Below are 23,817 nucleotides of genomic sequence, written 5' to 3'. Positions count from 1 at the left end.
CCTAAAGACTTAAACAAAACCTGTTTGTGAAATGCAAATCTATATCATTGCGCGACATATGTTTTCTTGATGTACCGTTCCATACAAATCCGTAGTCTCCCATTGCTATGGTTACCTCCTCAGCCAAATGCGACCTCTGTAAGTTACGAGAATGTATTTCACATACCGCCACAAACAATCTAAAACTGTAATTTAATGTAATTTTCCAAACATGTTGTTTTCCTGATGATGTGCACCTTGGCAAGCATTCCACGTTTTTCCCCTTACCTCATGAAATCAAAATGAGAGTTTTGTTGATTTTATGTATTTGCTTTGAATCTAATCTATGTGCAAGCAAGTTATGGTTCACAGCTTTGACGTAGCAACTATTTGCACTCAGCAAGCATTTCCATGGGACCTAAAAACAGTCAAACAGAACAAAGCTCTGTAAAGAGAAAAATACTGAGGGAATAACTAATTATCAAAAGTGATCGCTTTAAAAATTTTGTTCAGTCCTGAAGGCTATCAGACATGCAGTGTGTGTGTGTGTGTGTGTGTGTGTGTGTGTGTGTGTGTGTGTGTGTGTGTGTTTGTGTACGATGCACAATGGTGTGGGACCATCAGTATGAAGAGGGAATAAACAGCGACCCGAGGCTGCTTGATTGCTCTGGATTGTGGGTGGAAAAGGATAAATTAGCAATTCATTCTTAATTACAAAGACCAGAAAAACATTGCAGCTAACAAATGAAGCAACACAATTACTGATAGGGTAGCGCTCCGTTTCCGCGCCGGGCAAACGAACCATTCTCCCGCACGTCGTAGGGCCAAGCTCTGATTAATGATGATTTCTCATTGAATATCTCCACACATTTACGAATCCACCCGCCTCTGCGCTGCTTCCATAAATCCACACGGGGGAGAAACATTTCCGCCCACAAAGTCAGGCAGATCTTTGATCCGTAAACAGCAGGACGCGCTCCTCACCTGATCTCGTTTGCGCTACTGGGTGCCATCGGAATAAAGAGCCAGTTCTTCTCACGTTTAATGCGGCCTATTTGCAACGGCGGCCGTCAGTCAGTGAATGGCTGGCAGTCACGTCACTGCATTCAGTCTGGGCGTAATAAAGAGTTGAGTTAAAGCCCTAGATACAGGGCCCGCCGAGCATGTTTTGAAGTGCTGTGGTCATTCAGCAAGAGGGATTTATGGCCTGCAGTCCATCAGCTCTGATCTTAAAAGGCTGTGATTAACAGCAGAGAGAGTAGAGATGGGATTCAGCAGCGCTGTAGGCAAACCCTGACAAGGCCATACTACTCAGAAGCTTTTTACTCTGCCTGTTAACAAGACGCACTCTCTTACACACACATACACACACACACATTGTTTTTCTATGCGTGGTGGAATAAAGTATATTTCTTTTTCAAGGGAAATAAAACCCTTGAAATTGTATCTGAATCTGTTAAAAATAGATGACCTTTTTATTATCTCAAAAAAGGTAGATTAATGCCATTTTTTTGTCTTGTAAGAATTCGTTGGAAAATATTTCATGTCCTTCATAAAAAAAAGACAACTATTTGGGGTCTCTTTTTACACACTGAAAATAGTTTTGATATTTTCTACAGCGCGTTTTACTGTCGTCAAACTGAAGCAAGCAGAAGCAATGTTACTGTTATCACATTTTTAACATTTAATTTTTAATTTTAGTTTATCTGCTCAGTATGTTTGGCTGTTAATTTATTTATTTTTATAGAATAATAGAATAAGACCATGTTCAGGGGTTCTTTAACCTTTTAAAGCACAAACAACTGAACTTTGTCTTGAAATTGACTGCTATTTAACTTTGATTATTTAAATCTATTATAAATCTAAATGTATATTTAAATCTGAGAGCATTTTTTTTCACTCCAATGCATTTTTAATATCTAAAAAAAGATGGTTTTGATTATTAATTCATGACTCGTTTTAATCTTGTGAGAATTGATTTTAAACTATTTAATCATATGTCCTTCGTTTAAAAAAGTTACTTAACTGTTTGGGTTCTCAGGAACTCCAGATTTAAAAATATGATAAAAATGTAACAATCTTTTACATGATACATTTTAATGATGCTATTTTCTGCTGTGTGTTTTTGCTTGGAATTGAAGCAAGCAGAAGCAATGCTAATGCATTGAAATGAAATCTAATTGATGTAAAATTGTCTACTTTGTGATTCATTTTGTAATGAAGCTTTTTATTTGGTCACAGTTTGAATTGGATTTGGAAATAATAGGTTCGGTTTTTGTTTTATTTTCAGTTTTATTTTCTTATTGTGGTCTCTAAAAACCACAAATAAAAAGACATGTTATGTTGGCTTGTATTTGAAGTGTATTAAAATAATTTCTCACATTCTTAAATTAGAACTTTACATCTGAGAGTATTCTGGCTGGTGTAAGGTTGAAGTTCACAAATAAGAGAGAATTGAAAGGGAACACACAAATCACTGTGCAAATAGACTATACTGGGCTTGCATTTACAGTATGTGTATTTAACTAGCACATTTTATAACGACAATGTCATTGTCAGTTTTTTGTTGTTGCATTTATTCACATAATTTGATACATCACAAATATGAACTGATCTGAAATCTGATTTTCATATTTTGATACAAGTTGCTTACAACATTTATCAAACATAGCCAGTCAGTGCAACCTAATTAATATTCACGAGTTATTTCTACAGCGTATCATGACATCATATCCTGCCCACATGAGCAGCCCATTCAAAACTACTTTGTCTTGAAATACAAACCTATGCCACTCAGGAAAAAGCAAGCCCTTGTAACACCACGTCGTTAGCATTATTTCTCAGACCTGCTGTAGCGGAGACGTTTTGTCAGCTGTGGTTGGCAGAATATCTGTATTCTACTAAATACGGATGCACAGGATTAGCATTGCACTCAGGTGCGTGTCAAAAGCAATCTGTCCGCTCACGGGGTTCGGGGTGTGAAATTAAATCAGATACACTCATTATCTTTTTGCACTCCTAAAAGGTTTTAGGCATCCGAACAACCACAACCTGTCTCTAAAGTTTTATCTCGCTTGCTTTTTAACAGGTGGAGAGCATGCGGCCACTGTAACACATCCACTTCCTGCTGCCTTCTCCGACCTGCTGCCACATTTCCTGGTTGAGCCTGATGATGTTTATATCGTTAAGAACAAGCCTGTGACCCTCACCTGCCGCTCGACCCCTGCCACTCAGATCTACTTTAAGTGCAACGGGGAATGGGTTCACCAGGATCAGCACTTGATCGAGCGTGACGTGGACCCTGCCACAGGTAGACCCTCTCAACACTCTTTCCGAGGTCAACAATAGAGCCGGCTGACCCCCAGCATTTATAAAATGACACTGTAGAACAGGAGTGCCTATAAAGGATGCTTTCTAGATATGATGCTCTTTCTTCTTCTGTAGTATAGTACCAAAATACAAGGACTTCCTTTAAGGCGATTTTCAAAATGGCTTCTGCCCATATCATGAGCAGAGCTGGCTTTCAGCTCCAGGATTGGTCTGCTGCATTAGTGTACTGTGTATCATGAATGGCTGGCTTATAAGGCTGGAACGATTTTACCTAATTCAAAATCTCAATGAATTGAACATTTTACCTCGATTACGATTAATGATACATTTTTTTTGCCCTCATAGTTCACTGATAAGGGTTGTACTGTAAATATGTTCAACTATTAAAGATTTGTTCACCCCAAAATGAAAATTTCCTGATATTTTACTCACCCCCATCTCATCCAAGATCATGTCTTTCTTTCTTCAGTCGAAAAGAAAACATTCCAGGATTTTTCATCATACAATGGTTTTCAATTGCAACCAAAATGCTGAAGGTCCCAATCAATGCAGTTTTAAAGCGCTTCGATGGGCTTCAGAGGCTCTGCGTGGTCCCAGATGAGGAATAGGGTCTTATCTAGTCAAACGATCGGTCATCTAAAAAAATAAATAAAAATGTATATACTTTTAAATTGCTCATCTTGCACAGCTCTGCGAGGTGCAAATGATGACGTAATCAAGTCAGAAAGGTCACGCTAGACGTAGGCAGCTCCTGTGAAGACTAATACAAATGCCCTTTACCAAAAACACAACATTTTAATGTTCAAAATCGTCCGATATCGTTTTTTTTTTTCCTTTTTTTGCTAAAGGCCATTTGTATTAGTCTTCACGAACACTTTGTAAACTCGGGGGTGGTACTTCTGCCGACGTCTGGCGTGACCTTTCCTACGTGATGATGTCATCCTTAGCACCTCGCAGAGCTGTGCAAGATGAGCAATTTAGGTTAAAAAGTTTACAAATTTTTTTAAATTTAGATGACCGATCGTTTGGCTAGATAATACCCTCGTCTGGGACCACGCAGAGCCTCTGAAGCCCATCGAAGCGCTTTAAAACTGCATTGATTGGGACCTACAGCATTTTGGTTGCAATTGAAAACCATTGTATGATGAAAAATCCTAGAATGTTTTATTCCGAAAACTTAATTTCTTTTTGACTGAAGAAAGAAAGACATGAACATCTTGGATGAGATGGGGTGAGCAAATTATCAGGAAATTTTTATTTAAAAGTGAACTAATCCTTTAAAGGTTGGATATTTTTTTCTAATGAAAAAGTGCATTTCTTTGTGATTTTAAAATACTTGAAGGAAACAGCTCACTTTCAGCAGTTATTGTCTATGGGGCAGATTTCTGTTTGTTGTACATCAGATACAGATACATTAGCACAGTAGGCTTACATTACATTTATTTGAATGCATTAATGAGAGAGTGATTGTGTGTGTGAATTAGTCATACCGTCTCTATTAGTTATGAAGCTGTGGTTTGTAGTTACTTCAAAGGTACACAAATCTATGCTATAACGGTTGAGTTTCTAAGCTTCTTTAGTGATAAATCACAGGGCAGCGTTGACAAAGAGTTTCTGCGCTCCTCTCTGCGCGCGATCTTCACGTGATGTGCGAGCTTCTGTCTGAGTGTTCGTGTGTCACAATATATCAGGCATTAGTTCAACATAATACACATCTGATGGTCTAAAATCACTTCAATGTTCAGGCCTTAAAACACATACAACTGACAAAGTGAGGACGCAAGTGAAAGTGATCTGGCTTCAGGGCACGCGCGACTGTGTCACAGAAAAAAGCTCTGAACGGAGATGTTTGCCATATTGTTGTTCTTGAATAGTGTAAAATCGCTTTATTGTTCAAACTGGCAAGCCTTTAAACGCATTTAATTGACAAACTTCACGAGGACGCAAGTGAAAGTGATCTGGCTTCGGGGCTTGCGCGCGCCGCCTGTGTATGCATGTAGCAGCACATAAAAGAAACATGCAATTACCATTGTAATTCTGAGCATCTAGATTGTATAAACAAAGATAATGGCTCCTGAATCTTTCCGTGTGCCTGCAAACTGCACTTGATGTGACTGACGGGGCAGAGTCACGTGACTAAAACCGAAATAACCAACATGAGAGAATTACGTCAGTTAAAGGTTCTGAATTTCATTTTTTGATTACTTTTCAATTAATCGTCCAGCCCTACTGGCTTAGCTGTAGCTTTTTGTAGCAGAGGCAGCTATATTAAAGAGGCCAAATTATGCCCTTTTTCAAAGTCTTGATTTTGCTTTTGGGGTCTGCTAGAATAGGTTTTCATGCTTGCATATATTTTACATTGTTACCTCTCTTCCCAGTCTGTCAATAACTCTCTGATAGGTTCCTGTCTCTATGGCTGCGTTTACATTTGGCATTAACATGCGACCTGCATCCGGATGTTGTCCACATACACATTGAAAAAACAAGTGTAAACGTGTTTCTGATCGGAATGTTATCCGATCAGCGTGTCCTGGTCCAGAGGTAGTCGAGGACGCATTGTGATCGGATCTCAGTATAATGTAAACGCAATCCAGCCATCATATCTGCATTCAGTAAATGTAAACGCGCCGTGAAAACATGAAAACATGTTCATGTGTTTTAAATTAAATATTTTTTGTCATTTCATTTTATTCTTTAATCAGGGACGATACACATTAATAATACATAAAATTTGTAAAAAGGTGCCAGATTTAGCCCACACGGGCTAATTTTCATTCGTAGTCCCTTGGCAGGTTGATGTTAGGGACAAGACAAAACGAAACAAAAGAAATGAAAATAGTGTACCCAAATGCCTATACATGATCACAATTTTTTTTCAAAAGTTTTTTGAGAAACCATAATGACCTGCTATACATTTGAATTCTTTAAGCTCTGATGGAAGTCTATTCCACTCATGTGTTCCTCTGAAAGAAAAAAATAACTGATCAAAAATAGTTCTTCGCAGTGTACAATCACCCCTAGTACCGGCTTGTGTATACCGTCCTGTTATTTGACCAATATAATCTTTAATAACAGGTGGAGCAAAACCATTTAAAATCTTAAAAACAGGTACTAAGTCAGCAAATTGTATCAAATGTTCCCAATTTATAATGGAAAACTTAGTTAAAATACTACAATGTGAAAACTATTTGGCTTTTTATCTAAAACCTTGAGAGTTTGTTTATATACAATTGCAACAGGTTTAAGAATAGACTTACATGTTTGTGTCCGGGTAGTCATACAGTATGTAATGTGCGGAATAATCATTGAGTTCATGAATAACACTGCTGCTTCTTTAGTCAAACAATTTCTGATAAATCGAAAGTTCGCTAAATTAAATTGTACTGTGCTTACCACTTTCTTCACATGTTTTTTTAAAAGAGAGCTGAGAATCGATTATTATTCCTAGGTATTTAAATGCAGGTACTACCTCAAGTTTCTGTCCCTGGATGAATACGTCTGCTTTCACATCATGATTTGGCCTTTTTGTAAAAAAACATACAGACCGTTTTCTTAACATTCAGATGTAAACATGATTTGATAATCCATATTGAAATGTTATTCTTTGTATCAGTTAATTTCTGTGCAGCCTCTTGTTGATTTTTTGTGTGTTCATACAAGACAACATCATCAGCATACATTTGACATACAACATCTGGAGGACAAACATTTAGTAGATCATTTACATATATACTAAACAACAATGGACCTAAAATAGAACCTTGTGGAACTCCAATATTATAATCTAGATATTCTGATGTAACATTTATAACCCTTATAACATCACACATTACTAAAACTTCCCTTTGTGTGTGTTTTCAGTAGCATTTGTGTATTGCTAACAGCTTAGCATAGCCGTTTGATTTGGCATTGAGGTAGGTAGATTGGATTCTGTGAGGGAACGGATTTTATTGGTGTAAATATAGTGAACAGTTGATGCTCACTGTTGTTTTACGATGCATTCGCAGAATTTCTAGGTGTTTCTGTGCTGTTGAACTAATTTAACAATAAAACTCCCTGGGCAACACATACTGCAGGGCTGCCGACTGTCATGCATTCAGCGTGACACTGTTCTCGATCTTATTTATCATAACATCATAATATATATCATATACATAATTCACCCGCTATATTGCTAAATGAACCCGATTTTTCATTTCAAAAGAAAAATATACCAGTATAACCTGGCTTCTCTTGAGATTCCCCTGCTTCACAGCACAGTAATGATGATTTGCTAAAGCCCATCCGCACGTTGACGTGATTGGTTACAGTTTGTGACGTCAGAAACACCAGCGATTTCAAACCTTGCTTTTGAGACCGTCCTTTTTTCACTGCAGTTTTAAGGAGAAAATACTCCGCAATTGTGTTGACTTATGAATTTGCTCATGGTTTGTCTTAAAGCATATTAAAAGCACACGTAAACAACATTACAGACTTGATTTTCACCACAGGGGTTTTTAGATTAAATTCTGTTTAGTTACCAAATGTTTTGACAATCACAATACACTTCATATACTTCATATACCTCCATAATTCTCACAAGTTGGCAGTCCAGTCTATATTAATGTGCTAAGATATACTGTTTCTTGGCAACTGTAAGTGCTCCCTGTGGTCGTTCTAATGAATTATGATACTTGGCAGAAGAATTGTTTATTATTATTAATAAATGTAACTATTTATTATTAAACATTTCTGTCTTTTTTCTAACTGCGGCTGTTTTATGAAAGCAATAAGCCACCCGTGGCCACATGTACGAGAATTTTTTTTTTCTTTTTTCGTCTTCAAATTGGACTCAATCGGATTTTAAGGCTAGAACTATCTGTTTTTTAAAAATGGTTATAAAACAATTAAACTGTCGATTCCCCCCAAACAAGTCCAGCACGGTTTCTCTGCAGCTTGCAATTTGTTTCTTGCTTTTAAAGACAGCTTTATCTTGTTATTCCTCAGGGGTTTAATCACACTCTCCCCTCAGAGAGCAGTTTAAGCGATGTAGCCGATTTGTTTTGTTCAGCTTTACCTGCTCTTATGTGGACACGCTGTGTGTTCTGTTATTTCACTCGTCTCATGATTGATTGGGATCTGCTGACAAGTACTCAGCTCGGCTTCCTACAGTATTGTTCCTAGCGTCAGTAGAATAAAAGAATTTCCAAAAGGGCTTTCTGTCTCCCATTCGCCGTCTTCCCCTTGTTCTCTCAGGAGGAGGAGGCGGGGACGGCTCGTCAGCATTCAGCGAGTGGATGTTTGTGTGTTTGTTTGACGCTCCTTGGCAGAGGCAGCGTAGGGGCATAGGGATGCACGTCACGCGTGTGCTAGGATTCAGAAGTGATCTGTAACTTAAAACCTCCAATTCACAGCATGACAGCTGATTGGGAGAGCTGACGTGCGGATGACATGCTGCGGAGGAGCAGCAACAATTTTCAGGGGAATGTCGCATTTCTTAAGATGGAGGATGTGCCGCTAGGTATTAGAGCAGACAGGCATAAACTCCTGTCATCTGTCTATAACGCATGCACACGTTAGACTATTAGCATTCAGTTTCTTTTGTCAGACAGTACATTGTGTTTATTTATTTAGCTGTGAGTCGCATTGTGAATGCACACTCACATTCTTCATTCACCGTTGTGAAGTCGGGTAGTCTGTTTGACTGTCACCTACATCACTTGCTTGGTGTATGTTTTGCCCACTGGAAAATAAGATTATGACAGACCATGTTTACAAGATCACAACATATTAAAAGCAACAGATTTTAGTCATATTTTAATGGCCATTGCAATATTACTTTTCCGTGTACTGCCAGAAATAATATCTTGGTTTTTTTTTTCTGTAATAAATAAATACATATAATATACCCCTGGCGAATGGGGGGTGGGGGGGGTGTACTTTACCCTTTGTTTGATAACATTAAGACTTGAAAACATTCTTTGTATTACAAGTTTTCTGAAATATTATGTTTAAATATGCAAATAAGGCATTATCTAATTAAATATGCACTAATCTGCATATATTTCCAGAACCAAAATCTGAACATTGGGTAAAGCCATGTTTAAAATTCCGGTTTCATTTTGTTGACATAAGTTTTATTAGGTTTCATATTAGGTTTTGACTGAATGAGTTTTTGATATCTCTTTTTATCATTCCATAAATCAGAAAATACTGTTAACAGCCAGGAAAAAATTATGTTTTTAGGATTAAAATGTTGTATTCATTCTGAAAAATACTGGGCTGTTTCAACCCATGGTTGGGTCAAATATGGACAAACAGGAGACCTCACACACAGGAAGTGATGTCTCTACACTAGATCGTGTACATTGACCTTCTTTCCCAGAAGTGCTGCGCTTTCAGGGCTGTTGGACATGGTGTTGTATTTGAGGTAAAAAATTATATAAATACTGTTCGGTTTATCGCACAAACCGATCGTTTCGTGTCTTAAGACATTAATGTGTCATCACGAGCCGCATGGATTAATTTGAAGTTGTCTGTTCATGTTTTTTTTACCCTAATAGAATTAGACCCCATTGACATGCATTCTATGAGTATCACACAGCAACGGTTGAAGTTTAAAATCTCCATTTGTGTTCTACTGAAGAAACAAAGACACCTACATCTTGGATGACCTGGGGGTAAGCAGATAAATGTCAAATTTTAATTTTGGGGTGAACTATCCCTTTAAATTTAAACCTATAGGTTAAATTAAACCAATGGTTGGGTTTGTCCAAATTTGACCCAAACGTGTTGAAAAAAACTTTGTGTGTGCGTGTAAATCAGGCAAATTATATATAAACAAACCCCTCTGTAAAATGCTTTAGAATAAAGCAAAAGTTTGGTGTATGGAAGTGCTACATGTTTCTGGCCCAGTGCATATTAAAAAAAAAGATTTTGTGGAAAACTAATTGAAATCTACAGATGCAAATAAAGTGCAATAAAGTATTCTTTCCACTAACAACACGTTATGAAAAGAGCCTAACACAACACAAAAATTACAATGTCTTACAATGACAGCTGTAAGTCAGGTCCCCATGCAACTGATACTCAACTGTGATTGGCTCATCTGCATTCGAGGGGAGGAGCTTACCAATAGGTCAATTGACCGGTGCATGAAAAACCTATGTGAGACCGTAGATTGACACTAAACCCTTACACCGTGTCTACACTGGACACGACCATTGACGCGCCGCAACAGCTAGAAGCTGTCACTGAAGCCATCTACACAAATCCATTTGTCCTTCAAAGTATTGTGAATGCTTGGAGTACATCATAAATGGAACGATACATTGGTACTGCTGGGGATTCATCTGCCAGAATCTAGCAGTAATTTTTGGGAGTTAATTTTTAGTCCACCTATCCTGAAGTCCGTTTTGCAGTGATGGAATTCTTCAAACAGTGGTACAAGAGGATGTGGTGCTGGTCCTTCAAAAATCACTCTCAACCTATCTGCCTATAAAAACCAGTCTTCATGTATTTTACAACACTTCAGCTTGTGACTCTTATTAAGTGGGGTTAGGTAGGTAGGGGCTGGAGACTAAAGGGTTCCTGATGGTTTTACACCTAATTCTTCACCTTAATTCTTAATTCTTTTGCAGTTAACGTGTCTTTTCTTCGCCACCTGTTTTTGTCTGACCCTGCTGACCCATTGAGAATTTCACGGTCCAATGGTCATGCCTTAACTGCAATTTTTGTATTGCATCCTTCTCATGGGCATTTAAAAAAAATTCAGTCTGAGTTAAATCTCTTTTGTGGCTCATTTTATCTGTAAAAGAAAACGTGCCTAATAATTCTGCACACCTTAAAATAAGGCGTTTTTCATTTCCAGCCTTCATGAGCATTTATATATCACTTAGAAATTATTAAATACAAAATGAATAGTAGTTATTAAGATTAATGTGGTTTGGAATTGGTCAAATGTGTCTGGAAAAAAAATGATCAGAAAATCTGTGCCTTTATAATTCTGCACGCACTGTTTAACAAATCATTTCTCTTTTTTTCGTCACTGTAACACATAGTGTTATTTTGATTAGATAACCATCAAGGGCCAGATTTACTAAACAGGGCAAATAGAGCGCAATTCCATAAAAGCACAGATGGGAGTTGAAAGTTCTGCAAGAGACCACTGATCTATATAATGACTGGATTGCTCATGACATTCTAAACTGCCATCAGGTGGTGAATCCACCAGAAGTGTTTGTGGCCATCTTACTATTCCATACTGACAGAGGGCATCATTGATTTACATCCGAAGCATTGACCTAAAATCACCCGATTTGTCAATCTCACAAGATTAGTTTTACGAGGTTATCTGTAATGTTTATGGTCTTTTCAGAGTGGATAAGAGTGGATATATTGAAATTGTTAATGTGGGTGTGTGTACTGTACACTTCCCACTCAGGTAACTGACCAAACACAAAAATATTTATTTATGTATGTAGTTATGGAGGAAATCCATAGTTGCAGAATATTTATTCGAATAGCCATACAATACAAATTAATACAAACCTGTTACTATATTGCACTATATTGTATTAAAATTCAAAAAAGTTTCAAATTCTATGGTGTTTTACTAGAATTACAGTTTCCAGAGTAAAGTGTTATAATCTATATGTTTCGTTAATTATTAATTTAGCCATCGTTTAAATCATTATGCATGCTGTTAACAAAATCATTGTTGAAACATTTATAGTTAGCCTACGGTATGAATAAAAACAATACGACAACACAACATAAATACATAAACATTACAAGGCGATTTCAGGTTACAAGTCATAAATCTTTACTCTGATTTCCGAATGCGCACTTTGACTTTTGTAATACTTACGCTGAAGTGTCCCGTCCGCCCGTCAAGCTGATGTTCACTACTGTAATGAATATGAATGTAACTTTTTAATAAGCAGGGGAAATTCCCAGCTTTAAGCATATAGCCATTTACATGCTTAGGATGTTTGCATTGTAAGAATGTACAGGGAGACTTCAGATATAAAAACGGTGTCTTGTAAGGCAATGTTCTCTCAGTAAAATCATATCATTTCCTATTAATTCAATAGAACGTGTGAGCTTACTAGGGAATACCTGGCGTAACCACTAGTAAATTGCAGAGCACAAACCTTAGTAAATCACCTTGCATGATTTAAATACTCTCCTCCCATAAATGTTGCGTCTGAAAGGGAAACTCCTACAAATGCATATGCAATAAGGTAAGCCGCAAAAATGACACTGTCCAAGCCTTTTCAGCGCACATTTTTCACTGCGTCTTTGTTAAATCCTGACAGTAGCTTTTTACAGCCAAAAGAGGGTTTGCGCTGGCGCAAGCTGTTAGTAAATATGTCCCCAAGTGTTCTAAAATAGTAGGGGTGTAACGATATTCAAATCGAACCGGAAAAACGCAATACACGCGATACTCTCGAACCGGCCCAGCTCTCACTTCACCTTATGCCACGGAACAATTTTTTCCTTCCTTGATATTTGATTAAATGGTAATTAGTACACTTTTAACAACTAATAAGAGTGGTATTTTTACTACATATTATTATTATTATTATTATTATTATATTTATTAAATATACACTAACTTTTGTCTTCCAAGTGCATGTCACATGACTTGGGTGATCGCTCAAGTTGCATGCTGGAAGGACAAAGAGAGCCAGTTTCCCCATTTAGCCAGGTTCGCAAGTGATGACATAAAAGTAAAGTACCAATAAATCACGTAACAGGTTCAACATGTGTTAGCTGGAAAGGCATGGTATGATGTTAATTCTGTTCATCAGGAGCAGTTTTCATGTTTCAGTAAGAGTTCATGTTGGTATTGTGTATTCGCCATGGCAACTGTTATTTCCATAACCCCAAAATGCCACTTTATTTTCACTTTGTTATTTTGTATATTTTTGAATTAGTGTGGTGGCTACTTTATTGTATTAACAAAAACTGCTATTTAATAGCTTTAAAAAATAAAGGCCTATTTATTAATCAGTATTAGTCATATTCATACAATTTATGTTTTTAAGTATGCTAAAGTGGGACGTGTGTGCGCGCGTGCGTGCGTGCGTGTGCGTGCGTGTGCATGCGTGTGCGTGTGTGCGCGTGTGTGCGCGTGTGTGCGCGTGTGTGTGTGTCATCAATTTTTGTGAAATAAATTAGCTTGTTAAAAAAAAAAAAAACCTTTGAACACAGAACCCTGCCCCCACAGCGAACCGAACTGAAACGTGGCTCCAAAACCATGATATAAACCGAACCGTGGCATTGGTGTATTGTTACACCCCTATAAAATGGAAGGAAATAAAGTGTGAGAGTATACATACAATATGCATATCTATTTTCAATGATATGGCCTTTGTGTATATATTTAAAGATGGGCACTTGTTACATTAACTAAGATTAATAAAAAGTATTGTTCGTTTGTTAATTAAAATATTAACTAATACATTTTTTTACATTTTAAAGTTGTATCTATTAACATTAGTTAATATACTAAGAACTGTGAATGATCAAGGTGTAATATATTTAAGGTTTAAAGTATTTTTTATAGATTTAAAAAGTACAGTATACATTTTCATGGTTCAGTACTGTTTAAAAAAAAAATTCTAATAAAGTTCTGCACTATTTTATGTGTTATGATTGTTTTTATTCAGTATCCATTTGTAAAATCTGTTGATTAATCGGTTATCGACCAGCATGGTCCAAATGGTCCCTCTAGTTGACAACATCACTCATTATAATGGGTTATATTATCTTTTGTCACGTTGAATCGGCAGCTCATGTCCGGAGTTAGACCTTTCAAAAGATGCTTAATTTTACATTATCAATATTTTAAACTTTAGTCTATATAGTTTTGTAAACAAAGTGATGACAACCCAAGGGCGGGTCAGTGCCCTTAAAGAGGTTAAATAAAATGAATTTACTTGAAGCAACAACAAAAAAAGTAAATAAAACAGATGATTTGTTGTTATAATTATTTTTTTTAAATTTAACTTTAAGCATAAATCTAAGAAAAGTTAGTGAGATTTAAACAATTCACTAATGGCGTAAGACAAATTTAATTCCATATATATTTTCTGAAAAAAAGTCTAATTTAATTTTTCGTCAGGTAAATTAATGATTTTTAGATAATTTTTTTTTTTTTTTTTTTTATTTAGAATAGAATTATTTTTTACTGGAAAATACTGAAGACGAATATTTTGCAGTGTGTTCGGTGAAGCATTGCATGACTTCAGGAACTGTCATTCTGTTTGAATACAATCCGTTGTCAGCCGTGAGACAGTACAAGGTCTCAAAATGACACCCCATTCCCCTGCCTCTGTGTTGCTGATGAATGGGGCAGCGTTTGGCCAGAGATGAAGGACAAACAGATGTCCAACAGTATAGGTTTCCGAAGGTACCCACATTGATCTCTTCCAACTTCCACATTGTGCTGTCAGCAGTGTTTTGAAAGGCGAGCAGCGGGAGGCATCGTCTCCTGTGTAGCTTCACAAAGTCTGGCTCAAAGTTAGAGCTGGGAAGTAAACTAGACTCCTGACTTTTCTGTTTGAATAGAAAAACAACTCAAACATATGTCAGCTCATTGAAGCGGAGAGTACAAAGTAGTTCCACTTGTCTTGCCAGCTCAGGTGCAAAGGAAATCAGTGATATTGTGTCTTAGGTAATGTCATTGTTCTGAATATGTTTTTGTCTTTGGTCATCATGGCATTTACATTGTTATATGTAGCCAATGCAAGTTTAAGTATTATACAATTGAGGAAATGCTACAATAACAGAGATTCACACTTGATGCTCTACTGGATTAGCCTGACAAGCCAGACCCACATCAAGATGTTGGGTCTGGGAACTCACCATTGGCAGGGCTCAATCCGAGGGGCGGGATAAACGGTTGTCTTTCAAATTCCCTCTGCACGCAATAGGATAGCGCTACAACCAAACAGAGCAACAAAGAAGGTGAAGCGGAGCTAGTTGATAGATTAAGCTTTCGCTGTATCCGGTTGGCAAAACTCTGAACACATCTTCGTTTCTTAAGAATGACTTCTGTGCCGTTCTTTGTTCTTTTCTCAGAGAAAAGCTTAACTCCAAGTCTTCCAGAGTCGCGGCCAAAGTCAATTCAAAAGACCGCTGTTCGCCAGCTTCTTTGTTTACAAGTAGCACGCGGAACCGCGTCAACTCTGCCGTCATTATGTTAAGCCCGCCCACCAACTTTATACACGATGTGATTGGCCTGACTAGAGTTCGTTTTTTCCAGCTCGCAAGCCAACAGAGGGTTGCTAGACTACCCTGGCTGCAAATTAGATTTGCTGCCGCTAGGGTGCGTCTAGATTTCTAGGCTACTACTGGATACCTTTATTTTTATACAGTTTTACATTCTCTTCCTCCTTTGGTGATTGTTTCATTAGTGCTTTCTTTTTTTTACTAATACAATTTTATTTTTATATATTTTATTCATATATATCCAATTGAGAAAAAAACATGAAATAAAAAAGTAAAATACACATTCTCTGTAATTAAGTGCGGTTCTATTTTGTTTTTAAGGGTGCTTAAATGTTCTACAGGAAAACAAGTCAAAAATCAAGAAACCATCAATGAAATGAATGTCGAATATTCTAGTTTGATAATATTTTATTTAACATTTTGTATTTTTAGGGGGTTTACTCAATTATATTTATGCTTTAGTCATCCATTTGTTCACTTTTTGAGCATAGACCTGCAAATGAAATGTTGATCTGTCATACATTTTGAATGCTTTGACCACAGACTTCAGTTATGTCTCAATTTGAACTGATATCTCAAAAAATGAGCTTTTAGTAAGATTTTGTTTGGGTGCAGTACCAAATGTTTTTACTAGATTAAATTGGTTTCCCATTACAATGTGGACATTTTTGTTCAAGTGTGACCATTTAACCTTTTTGAATCATGTCCATGATTATTATTATTTTTATTTTTTTTCAAATATCAAGTGCCAAAAGCTTTACCAAGTTGCATACCATTCTGATGAAGTTTTAAAAAAAGTAAACTTTTTCAGACAAAAATGACCAAAGAGCTCCAGAGGATACATTATTTATTAAGTATTATTAATATTTATTTAAATTGTAAAATATTTTCCTTCATGGTAGTATTTGTTTCACATATTTTAATTTATTGATTTAAATAAGAAATTGTTGTGTCCTGACTAAATATTTTTTCTATCACAGCATTAAAGTAATGAGATTGTTTTAAATTAGAGGTTACGTTGGGTGAAAAATTACCTGGACATTTCTTAATTAGATCCCCCCCACACACAATATCAATATGTTATATATGCTATCAATACTTTAAAATGTCACAGCCTTCATCATGTTTCTGCCCTATCCATTAAGATTCAGACCGCTCAGAGTTCTTCATTCTTATCAGGGTTTCAGTCAGTACCTTAAGGCAGTTTGATCTCATCGAAGGATGTTTTAGTTTGCAAATATCAAGTTATCGACAACTATTTTGTATCTGCCTGCTTGGCGCACGTCTTCCTTATATCTGCAGCATTTACTCAAATGAAGAATAATGTAGCGACCTGTCCTTCCTCTCCAGTGTATCAGTGTCCACTATTGATTCCTTTCTGAGAGTCTATTGGTTCTCATTACCTGTCTCCAGTAACTTATCTCAATTGTATTTCTCTGGCCAGTTCAAAGCTTCTCCCCTCCTGCTTTTACACACACACACACACACACACACACACACACACACACACACACACACACACACACACACACACACACACACACACACACACACACACACACACACACACACACACACACACACACACATACAGGGTTTTTCATCCTCTCATCTGAGGAAACTAAGCTAAGACAGGGGAGAGATGAAGACATATCCATTCAAAGAGAAATCAATGATGACAGTGGATTTGCATGGACTAGATCTGGATGCCGGCTGATCCATTATGGCAATGTTCGCTGTAGTCTCAGACATGGGAGAAAGATTGCAAATGCTTCATATTGTCCGATTATATTTGATTTGTTGCCTCCAATAGGCTTTCATAAAGGATCAATGTGGTTTTGAACTTGATCGCTTTTATCTTACATACCTGACATCTCATTTTCCACATGTACGGTCATTTGTGGCTAAAATAATTGTCAAATTACATTTTTTTTTGTCTCTTTAGAGATGGTTCTTTTGATAAGACATCTCACTGACTAGTAGATGTTTTCCTTTTTTTTTCATGAGCCTTTTAGAGGTCCTTTTAATCATGTGAAACTTTTTAATAGAATTTAACAATCGATCAAGTTTGGCTGCACAAATTTCTAACTCAAGTGAAAGTGAATTTAAGTAAATTAAGTTCCTTTGTAATAGATTCCCTTATTTTGTTAAATGAGCAAATTATGATTTTTCTCCATGCCAAAATTTTGAGCTTGTCTTCACTGTTCTCTGGTAAGCCTCCTGGGTTCCTACAGACAAACTAAGATGATTAGTACAATCACTTTTAATTGATGAGGTAGGATTCTGCCAAGATTTCAGGTAGAAAAGGAGAATTTCAGTGGTATTTTTAACAAATCTGTAGTTTAACTTGTGGGAGATGAGAGTGAGTGCATGTAGCCTGTAAGAATTATTGCCACCCTGTGTGCATCCTCTCAGAACAGTATAATTAAGTTCATGCAAACTCTAATGTCTTTGATTTAATTGAAACCATTCTTTTGCATGTTAAGATTTTTCTCAAAACCTCAGGCCTCTTGGTCCTGCATTTACTAAATAACAAAGAAAAGCAATCACAGGGTTCCATTCAGAGAAATCATATTATTATTCATTGTTATTTTTGAAGCTACCTGGAAAAGGTGCTTATAGAGTTGATGTGCAGATAATAATAAAAAAAAAAGATTTATTCATAAAACGTAATGATCTATATCAGAGCTGTCAAACATGACTATGAATATGGTTGTTTAGTATCTGATGCTCATCTCAAGCTGCATTGTATCATAAATACAGTGAAAAAAACTGCAATATTGTAAAATATCATCACACACACACATGCTCTTTTTAACTTTTTTTATTAATCATAGAATCTTGAAAAAAAGAGTTTCCACAAAAATATTAAGCAGCACTACCGTTTTCAACATTGATAATATTAAAGGGTTAGTTCACCCAAAAATGAAAATTCTGTCATTAATTACTCACCCTCATGTCGTTTGACATCCGTAAGACCTCCGTTCATATTCGGAACACAAATGAAGATATTTTAGTTGAAAGCTGATGGCTGAGAAAGGCTTCAGACAGGCCTCCATTGGCATTCAGTACATTTACTCTCCCAAGACCCATGAAAGGCACTTAAAACGTTGTTACAAAGTCCATCTCACCACAGTGGCTCTACAATAATTTTACGATGCGACGACAATAGTTTTTGTGCGCAAAAAAAAATCAAAATAACACCTTTATCCAACTTGTTCTTCTCTTCCGTGTGTGCCTCCACGACACATGCGCGAGAATATGACGTAGCGCCAGCGTTCGGGAATCCATGAAATGCACACTTTAGTCCAATTTTGAAAACTACGCCGAGACCTAAAGCACGATCAATGTAGAATTCAACAGCTTAGACACGCGCGTCTTACTCTGCTTGTAAACAAATCGCTTCTGGGTCATCTGTCCGAACGCCGGATCTGCGTCATATTCTCGCGCATGCGTCGTGGAGGCACACACGGAAGAGAAGAACAAGTTGGATAAAGGTGTTATTTTGATTTTTTTTTTGCGCACAAAAACTATTGTCGTCGCATCGTAAAATTATTGTAGAGCCACTGTGGTGAGATGGACTTTGTAACAACGTTTTAAGTGCCTTGGGAGTGTAAATGTACTGAATGCCAATGGAGGCCTATCTGAAGCCTTTCTCAGCCATCAGCTTTCAACTTAAATATCTTCATTTGTGTTCCGAATATGAATGGAGGTCTTACGGGTGTCGAACGACATGAGGGTGAGTAATTAATGACAGAATTTTCATTTTTGGTGAACTAACCCTTTAAGACCATCAAATTAGAATGATTTCTGAAGGTATCATGTGACACTGAAGACTGACGTAATTATGAAAATTCAGCTTTAACATCACAGGAATACATTACATTTTAAAATATATTAAAATAGAAAAGTTATTTTAAGATGTAATAATATTTCACAATATTATTAGGCCACATCCACACGAAGCCAGAGCTTTCCCTATCCAATCTTTTTTCCCCTCGTCTCAAGAAATATCTGCGCACACACGAAACCATTGAAACCGACTTAAAACAATGTAGGCCTAGTATACATGCCAGACCGGTATGTGGCGCTGTAATTCTGCCACAGAAATACACTAAAAGCGGAGAAGAAGAGTTGTGGCTAGAAGGGGTACAGCAACGGTCAGAAGTGAGGCAAAATACCATGATAAAATAACAATAAACAAATGTGCTACTTACCAGATTGTGTTTTATTCACGCCTACACCTATACCCCAACCCTAAACCAACAAAAAGGGAAATGCAGTAATTTAATGACGCAATATTGATGTGCGCATGCCCATTGGTTTAAAAAAAAAATATTGGTTTCATGCTAAAACACCGGATCGTCTGGACAAAATGCTGATACGATACAAACATTTTACGTATACAGCTAAATGCATCTCTGTGTGGACGGGGCCTTGGTCTAATACAATCTTAGCAACCCAAAACTTTGAACGGTGATGTGTGTATGACTACTATACAAACTTTTATAGCAGATGGCATAGAGACTACAAATGAAGATTATCACACGTCTGAGAACATCTTGCTAACAATGTAGAAATGCAAAGATTAGACTCAACAGTGATAAAGCCACCTTTAATGGGCTGTTAGAGGCTTGATTTAGTCTGTAGCTGATGTATCTATACAAGCCTGGGCTTTAATGAGCATCAAACGAACGAGTAGGAGGTGAGGACAGTCAGTGTACCTCTAAATGAACATAATCGTCTCGTGCCACCTGCTAGACATCCATCAATAGCAATGGGGCTAATTGATAAGGCATTATTAGCAACTTTCCCTTTAATGGGAATTGTATTTCATCCTGTCTGAACGGTAGACAGGGAGAGTGTTTGGCGTTGAGGCATCAGGAGCAGATGGCAAGGTCAACGGCTCCAGTAATCCAGAAGCCGCCAGCCCCATTAACTGGCCTGGCCAGGTCAGCACCAGCGAGGGGATCTGCATTAGTGCAAATGCTTCGTAAAGAGACTGTTTAGAAATGGAGCACAGGCAAACAGTCTAAACAAAAGGTAATATCGCTGCCCGTGAAACAGGCTTCCTTGAGGGCAGGCTCTCTCAGGAGTCAGAGAACCAGTTTTTGTTAACATTGGCCTAAATAAATCTTAGGTTCAGATGTCATGCCACGGGCCGCAAACACTTGCAATGCATCTCATGTCGATTGCTGCCTAGAATGGTGAGAGTCAGCTCAAGAAATGAGAAATCTGATTGCAGGCTTCTTCATAATTATAGGAAATCAGGGTGTGCAGTTTTAATTGAGCAAGTTAGCAGGCTCAATGAGTGCCTTTTAAAGAATACTTTTTGGTTTTGCCAAAGTTTTTTAAAAGTTTTGCTCGAGACTTATAGAAGCGAATATATACGCACTACCATTCAAAAATGTGACGTTTATTCAACAAGGACGCATTATATTGATCAAAATACAATCAGATCTGTTTTTGTCATGACTTCTGATTTGGACCACTTCCATAATGTGGTCCTAAATTCGATACAGGTCAGACGTTTTGCAATGCGACCTCAGTCTGAACCTCATATCGGAAATTCATGCAACTTTTACATCAATAGAGCAACATTCGTCACAATTCTGCGCTCATAGTCACTTCAAAGATTTTACACACCCGAAGCTATGTTGTGAAAGGTAGTCAGTGGAAGGACAGTGATGGCTCAGAGCTGTTACAGTGACAGCTCTATATACAAGCAAAACATGAGGGCTTAAATCATAAATGTTTAAAAACTCTGCTCTCTTTTTTTGCATCCTCTTCTTTGTTTTTTGTTTTTTTATATTGCCTGCGCATAAATTTGCTGGCTTCTGCGGCAGATCACACTATAAATAATCCCGTAATCCCTTACTTTAATGTTCTCTGTTTACTTCTGTATTACCAACCCATTCTCACTCCCAAGGCGTCAAAATCCGAAGCATGGTCAAGTGCCTTCCGCGTCACAATGAAGACGCCAAAGTCACCCCTAGGCGTCACTATATCGACGCGCTGAGTGCTCCATTGATTTCAGTTGTTTACCCAATGCGTCAGATCAAGACGCATTTTATTCTTTGCATTTGTAAAAGCATACATGATTTTATTAATATTTTATTAATATTTAAAGGTTACTTTTATATTTTGGAGCAGCTAACCCAACTCCTACCCTAAACCTACCCACTCCTAAACAATATAGAAACACATAACAGGCAAATAGAAGTACAGTCACATCTATTTATTGCAAAAACTGACCAAAAACAATATAAAAGTATTAACTCATGTTGCATTCCAAGTCTTCTGAAGTCACACGATGTCTTCATGTAAAGAACAGAGTTGATCTTAATGTTTTAATCGCTGAGATGATGATCCCGCCGCTCCGTTAACGCACTCATTCACATCTCATTCAAATAATACACACGCCTCTTTAGCATGACGCATTCGGTCACAAGACACACGAGAACCAATGACATTTTACAATCAAAGCTGACGTAATGACGCAATTGGTCACGAGACATACGAGAGCCAATGCAATTTCACTATGAAAACTGACGTAACAGGCGGCAATATTTGAAATTTAATGTGTTCGTGATCTTCTGCGGATGGAGACTCTGATCGCTTTTGGGGATTTCCTTCACACAAATCAATCGCTTGGCCTTGGAATATTTGTATTTTTTGAATAAATTGTGCATGCAGTCGACTCTGCCTGTTATATCTGCGTTTTATATCACACAAATTGGTAGGTTTAGGGATGGAATGGGGTTGGGATACATGTTCAAACGTGTCTAGATAGCATAAATAAATTTATGCTGGCTGATTAAATTGAGAATCACAGTCCAACATGTCATAATGCCAAAATCATAACCCAATATATGATCATCATGACGATAACTTTCCCATGCCCAATGCGTCTGTGTCTGACGCCAAAGGTTTCTCATTGAAATGAATGGAGCACTCGGCGTGTCAATATAGTGACGCCTAGGGGTACCTTTAGTGTCTTTATTGTGACGCGGAAAGCACTTGACCATGCGTCGGAATTTGACGCCTTGGGAGTGAGAACGGGTTGGTATTACATGTGGTGTGTGACGTCTTTTTAATGCGCGTGCGGGTCAGTTCAAACTGAAATCTAATATTGGCCACATTTAAAACAATGTGTAAATCTATAGCCGTACATTGTTAAAAAAGATTTTGATTTCAAATGAATGTGGTTCTTTAGAACTTTCTATTAAGCAGCACAACCGTTTTCAGCATTGGAAATGTTACTTGAGTACCAAATCAGCATATTAGAATGATTTCTGAAGGATCATGTGACACTGAAGACTGACGTAATGATGCTGAAAATTACATTTTAAAATATATTCCAATAGAAAACATTTTAAATTGTAGTACTATTTTGCAATATTACTGTTTTTATTGTATTGTTGATCAAATAAATGCAGCCTTGGGAGCATAAGAAACATACAACCTCAAACTAAAGTTCTTCTAGTTTAGTCCTTGAGTTAATTTACCGCAAGACACTGAAAATTATTATTAGGTTTTCACATCTTCTCATTAAGAATTTGAATCAAATGATTTGTTAAAAAATGTCGATGCTCTATTTTAGCCTTCACATTTTCTAACCTTGTGTTGTTGAAATGGTTCAAAGAGAGCTGCTCTGATGTTAGAGTTGTTATTCAGGTGTGATTGTGGCCGTCTTAATTCACTGACCCGGTGTGCCCCAAATCTTCTGCATTTAGAAGAAATGTGTGGCACACCAGAAATTCTGCTGGACAATGAAAACAGCTCCTCTCAGTACACACACAGCCTGCTCTCCCACAATCCATTTCAGCTCAGCCCATAGCTTACAGCTAGTAAGTAATTACTTTTTGATCAAGAGCTATGCCCTTGTTGTTGCACAGAATGCAATCTAGACTAACAACATGCCTGATGCCTGTGGTAGTGATTCTAGCATTTATTTTTCTCACTGTGCACTAGGAGACCAATGGATTATCAATACTGTACCATTAAGATGTGTTGCTTTTTGTGGAAAGGAAATGAAGATTGACACCGTAGAGAGGCTGTGAAGTGCCCCGGAGAGCTGTTTACTTCACAATTAAAATGGCAGTGATGGGAGCAAAAAGAAGAAATGCATTTCAGGATTGGGGAAAATGGAATGACATAGAAAATGGGATGTGGTGTCCTTGGGGCTGGGGTTGGAAATATTCCAAACTGTTCTCACTCCCAAGGCGTCAAAAATCTGAAGCATAGTCAAGTGCCTCCTGCGTCACAATGAAGACGCTAAAGCAGGGT

The 23,817-nt window shown here is 37.3% G+C and overlaps 1 protein-coding gene across 1 annotated transcript in view; it reads left to right on the top strand.

Moving 5' to 3' along the window:
- The window catches only part of unc5a (unc-5 netrin receptor A), a 242,190-nt gene that overhangs the window by 120,175 nt on the left and 98,198 nt on the right, over positions 1-23,817 (top strand). Inside the window, exon 2 of the mRNA XM_079838885.1 lies at positions 3,068-3,289. Coding sequence (XP_079695011.1) covers positions 3,068-3,289 — 222 coding nt within the window. The remainder of the gene's footprint in view (positions 1-3,067; positions 3,290-23,817) is intronic.

This window comes from Gobio gobio, assembly GCF_949357685.1.
Source record: "Gobio gobio genome assembly, chromosome: 16".
Taxonomy (NCBI): domain Eukaryota; kingdom Metazoa; phylum Chordata; class Actinopteri; order Cypriniformes; family Gobionidae; genus Gobio; species Gobio gobio.
The sequence above is the reverse complement of the archived record's forward strand: the minus strand, read 5'-3'. Positions and strand labels throughout refer to the sequence as shown.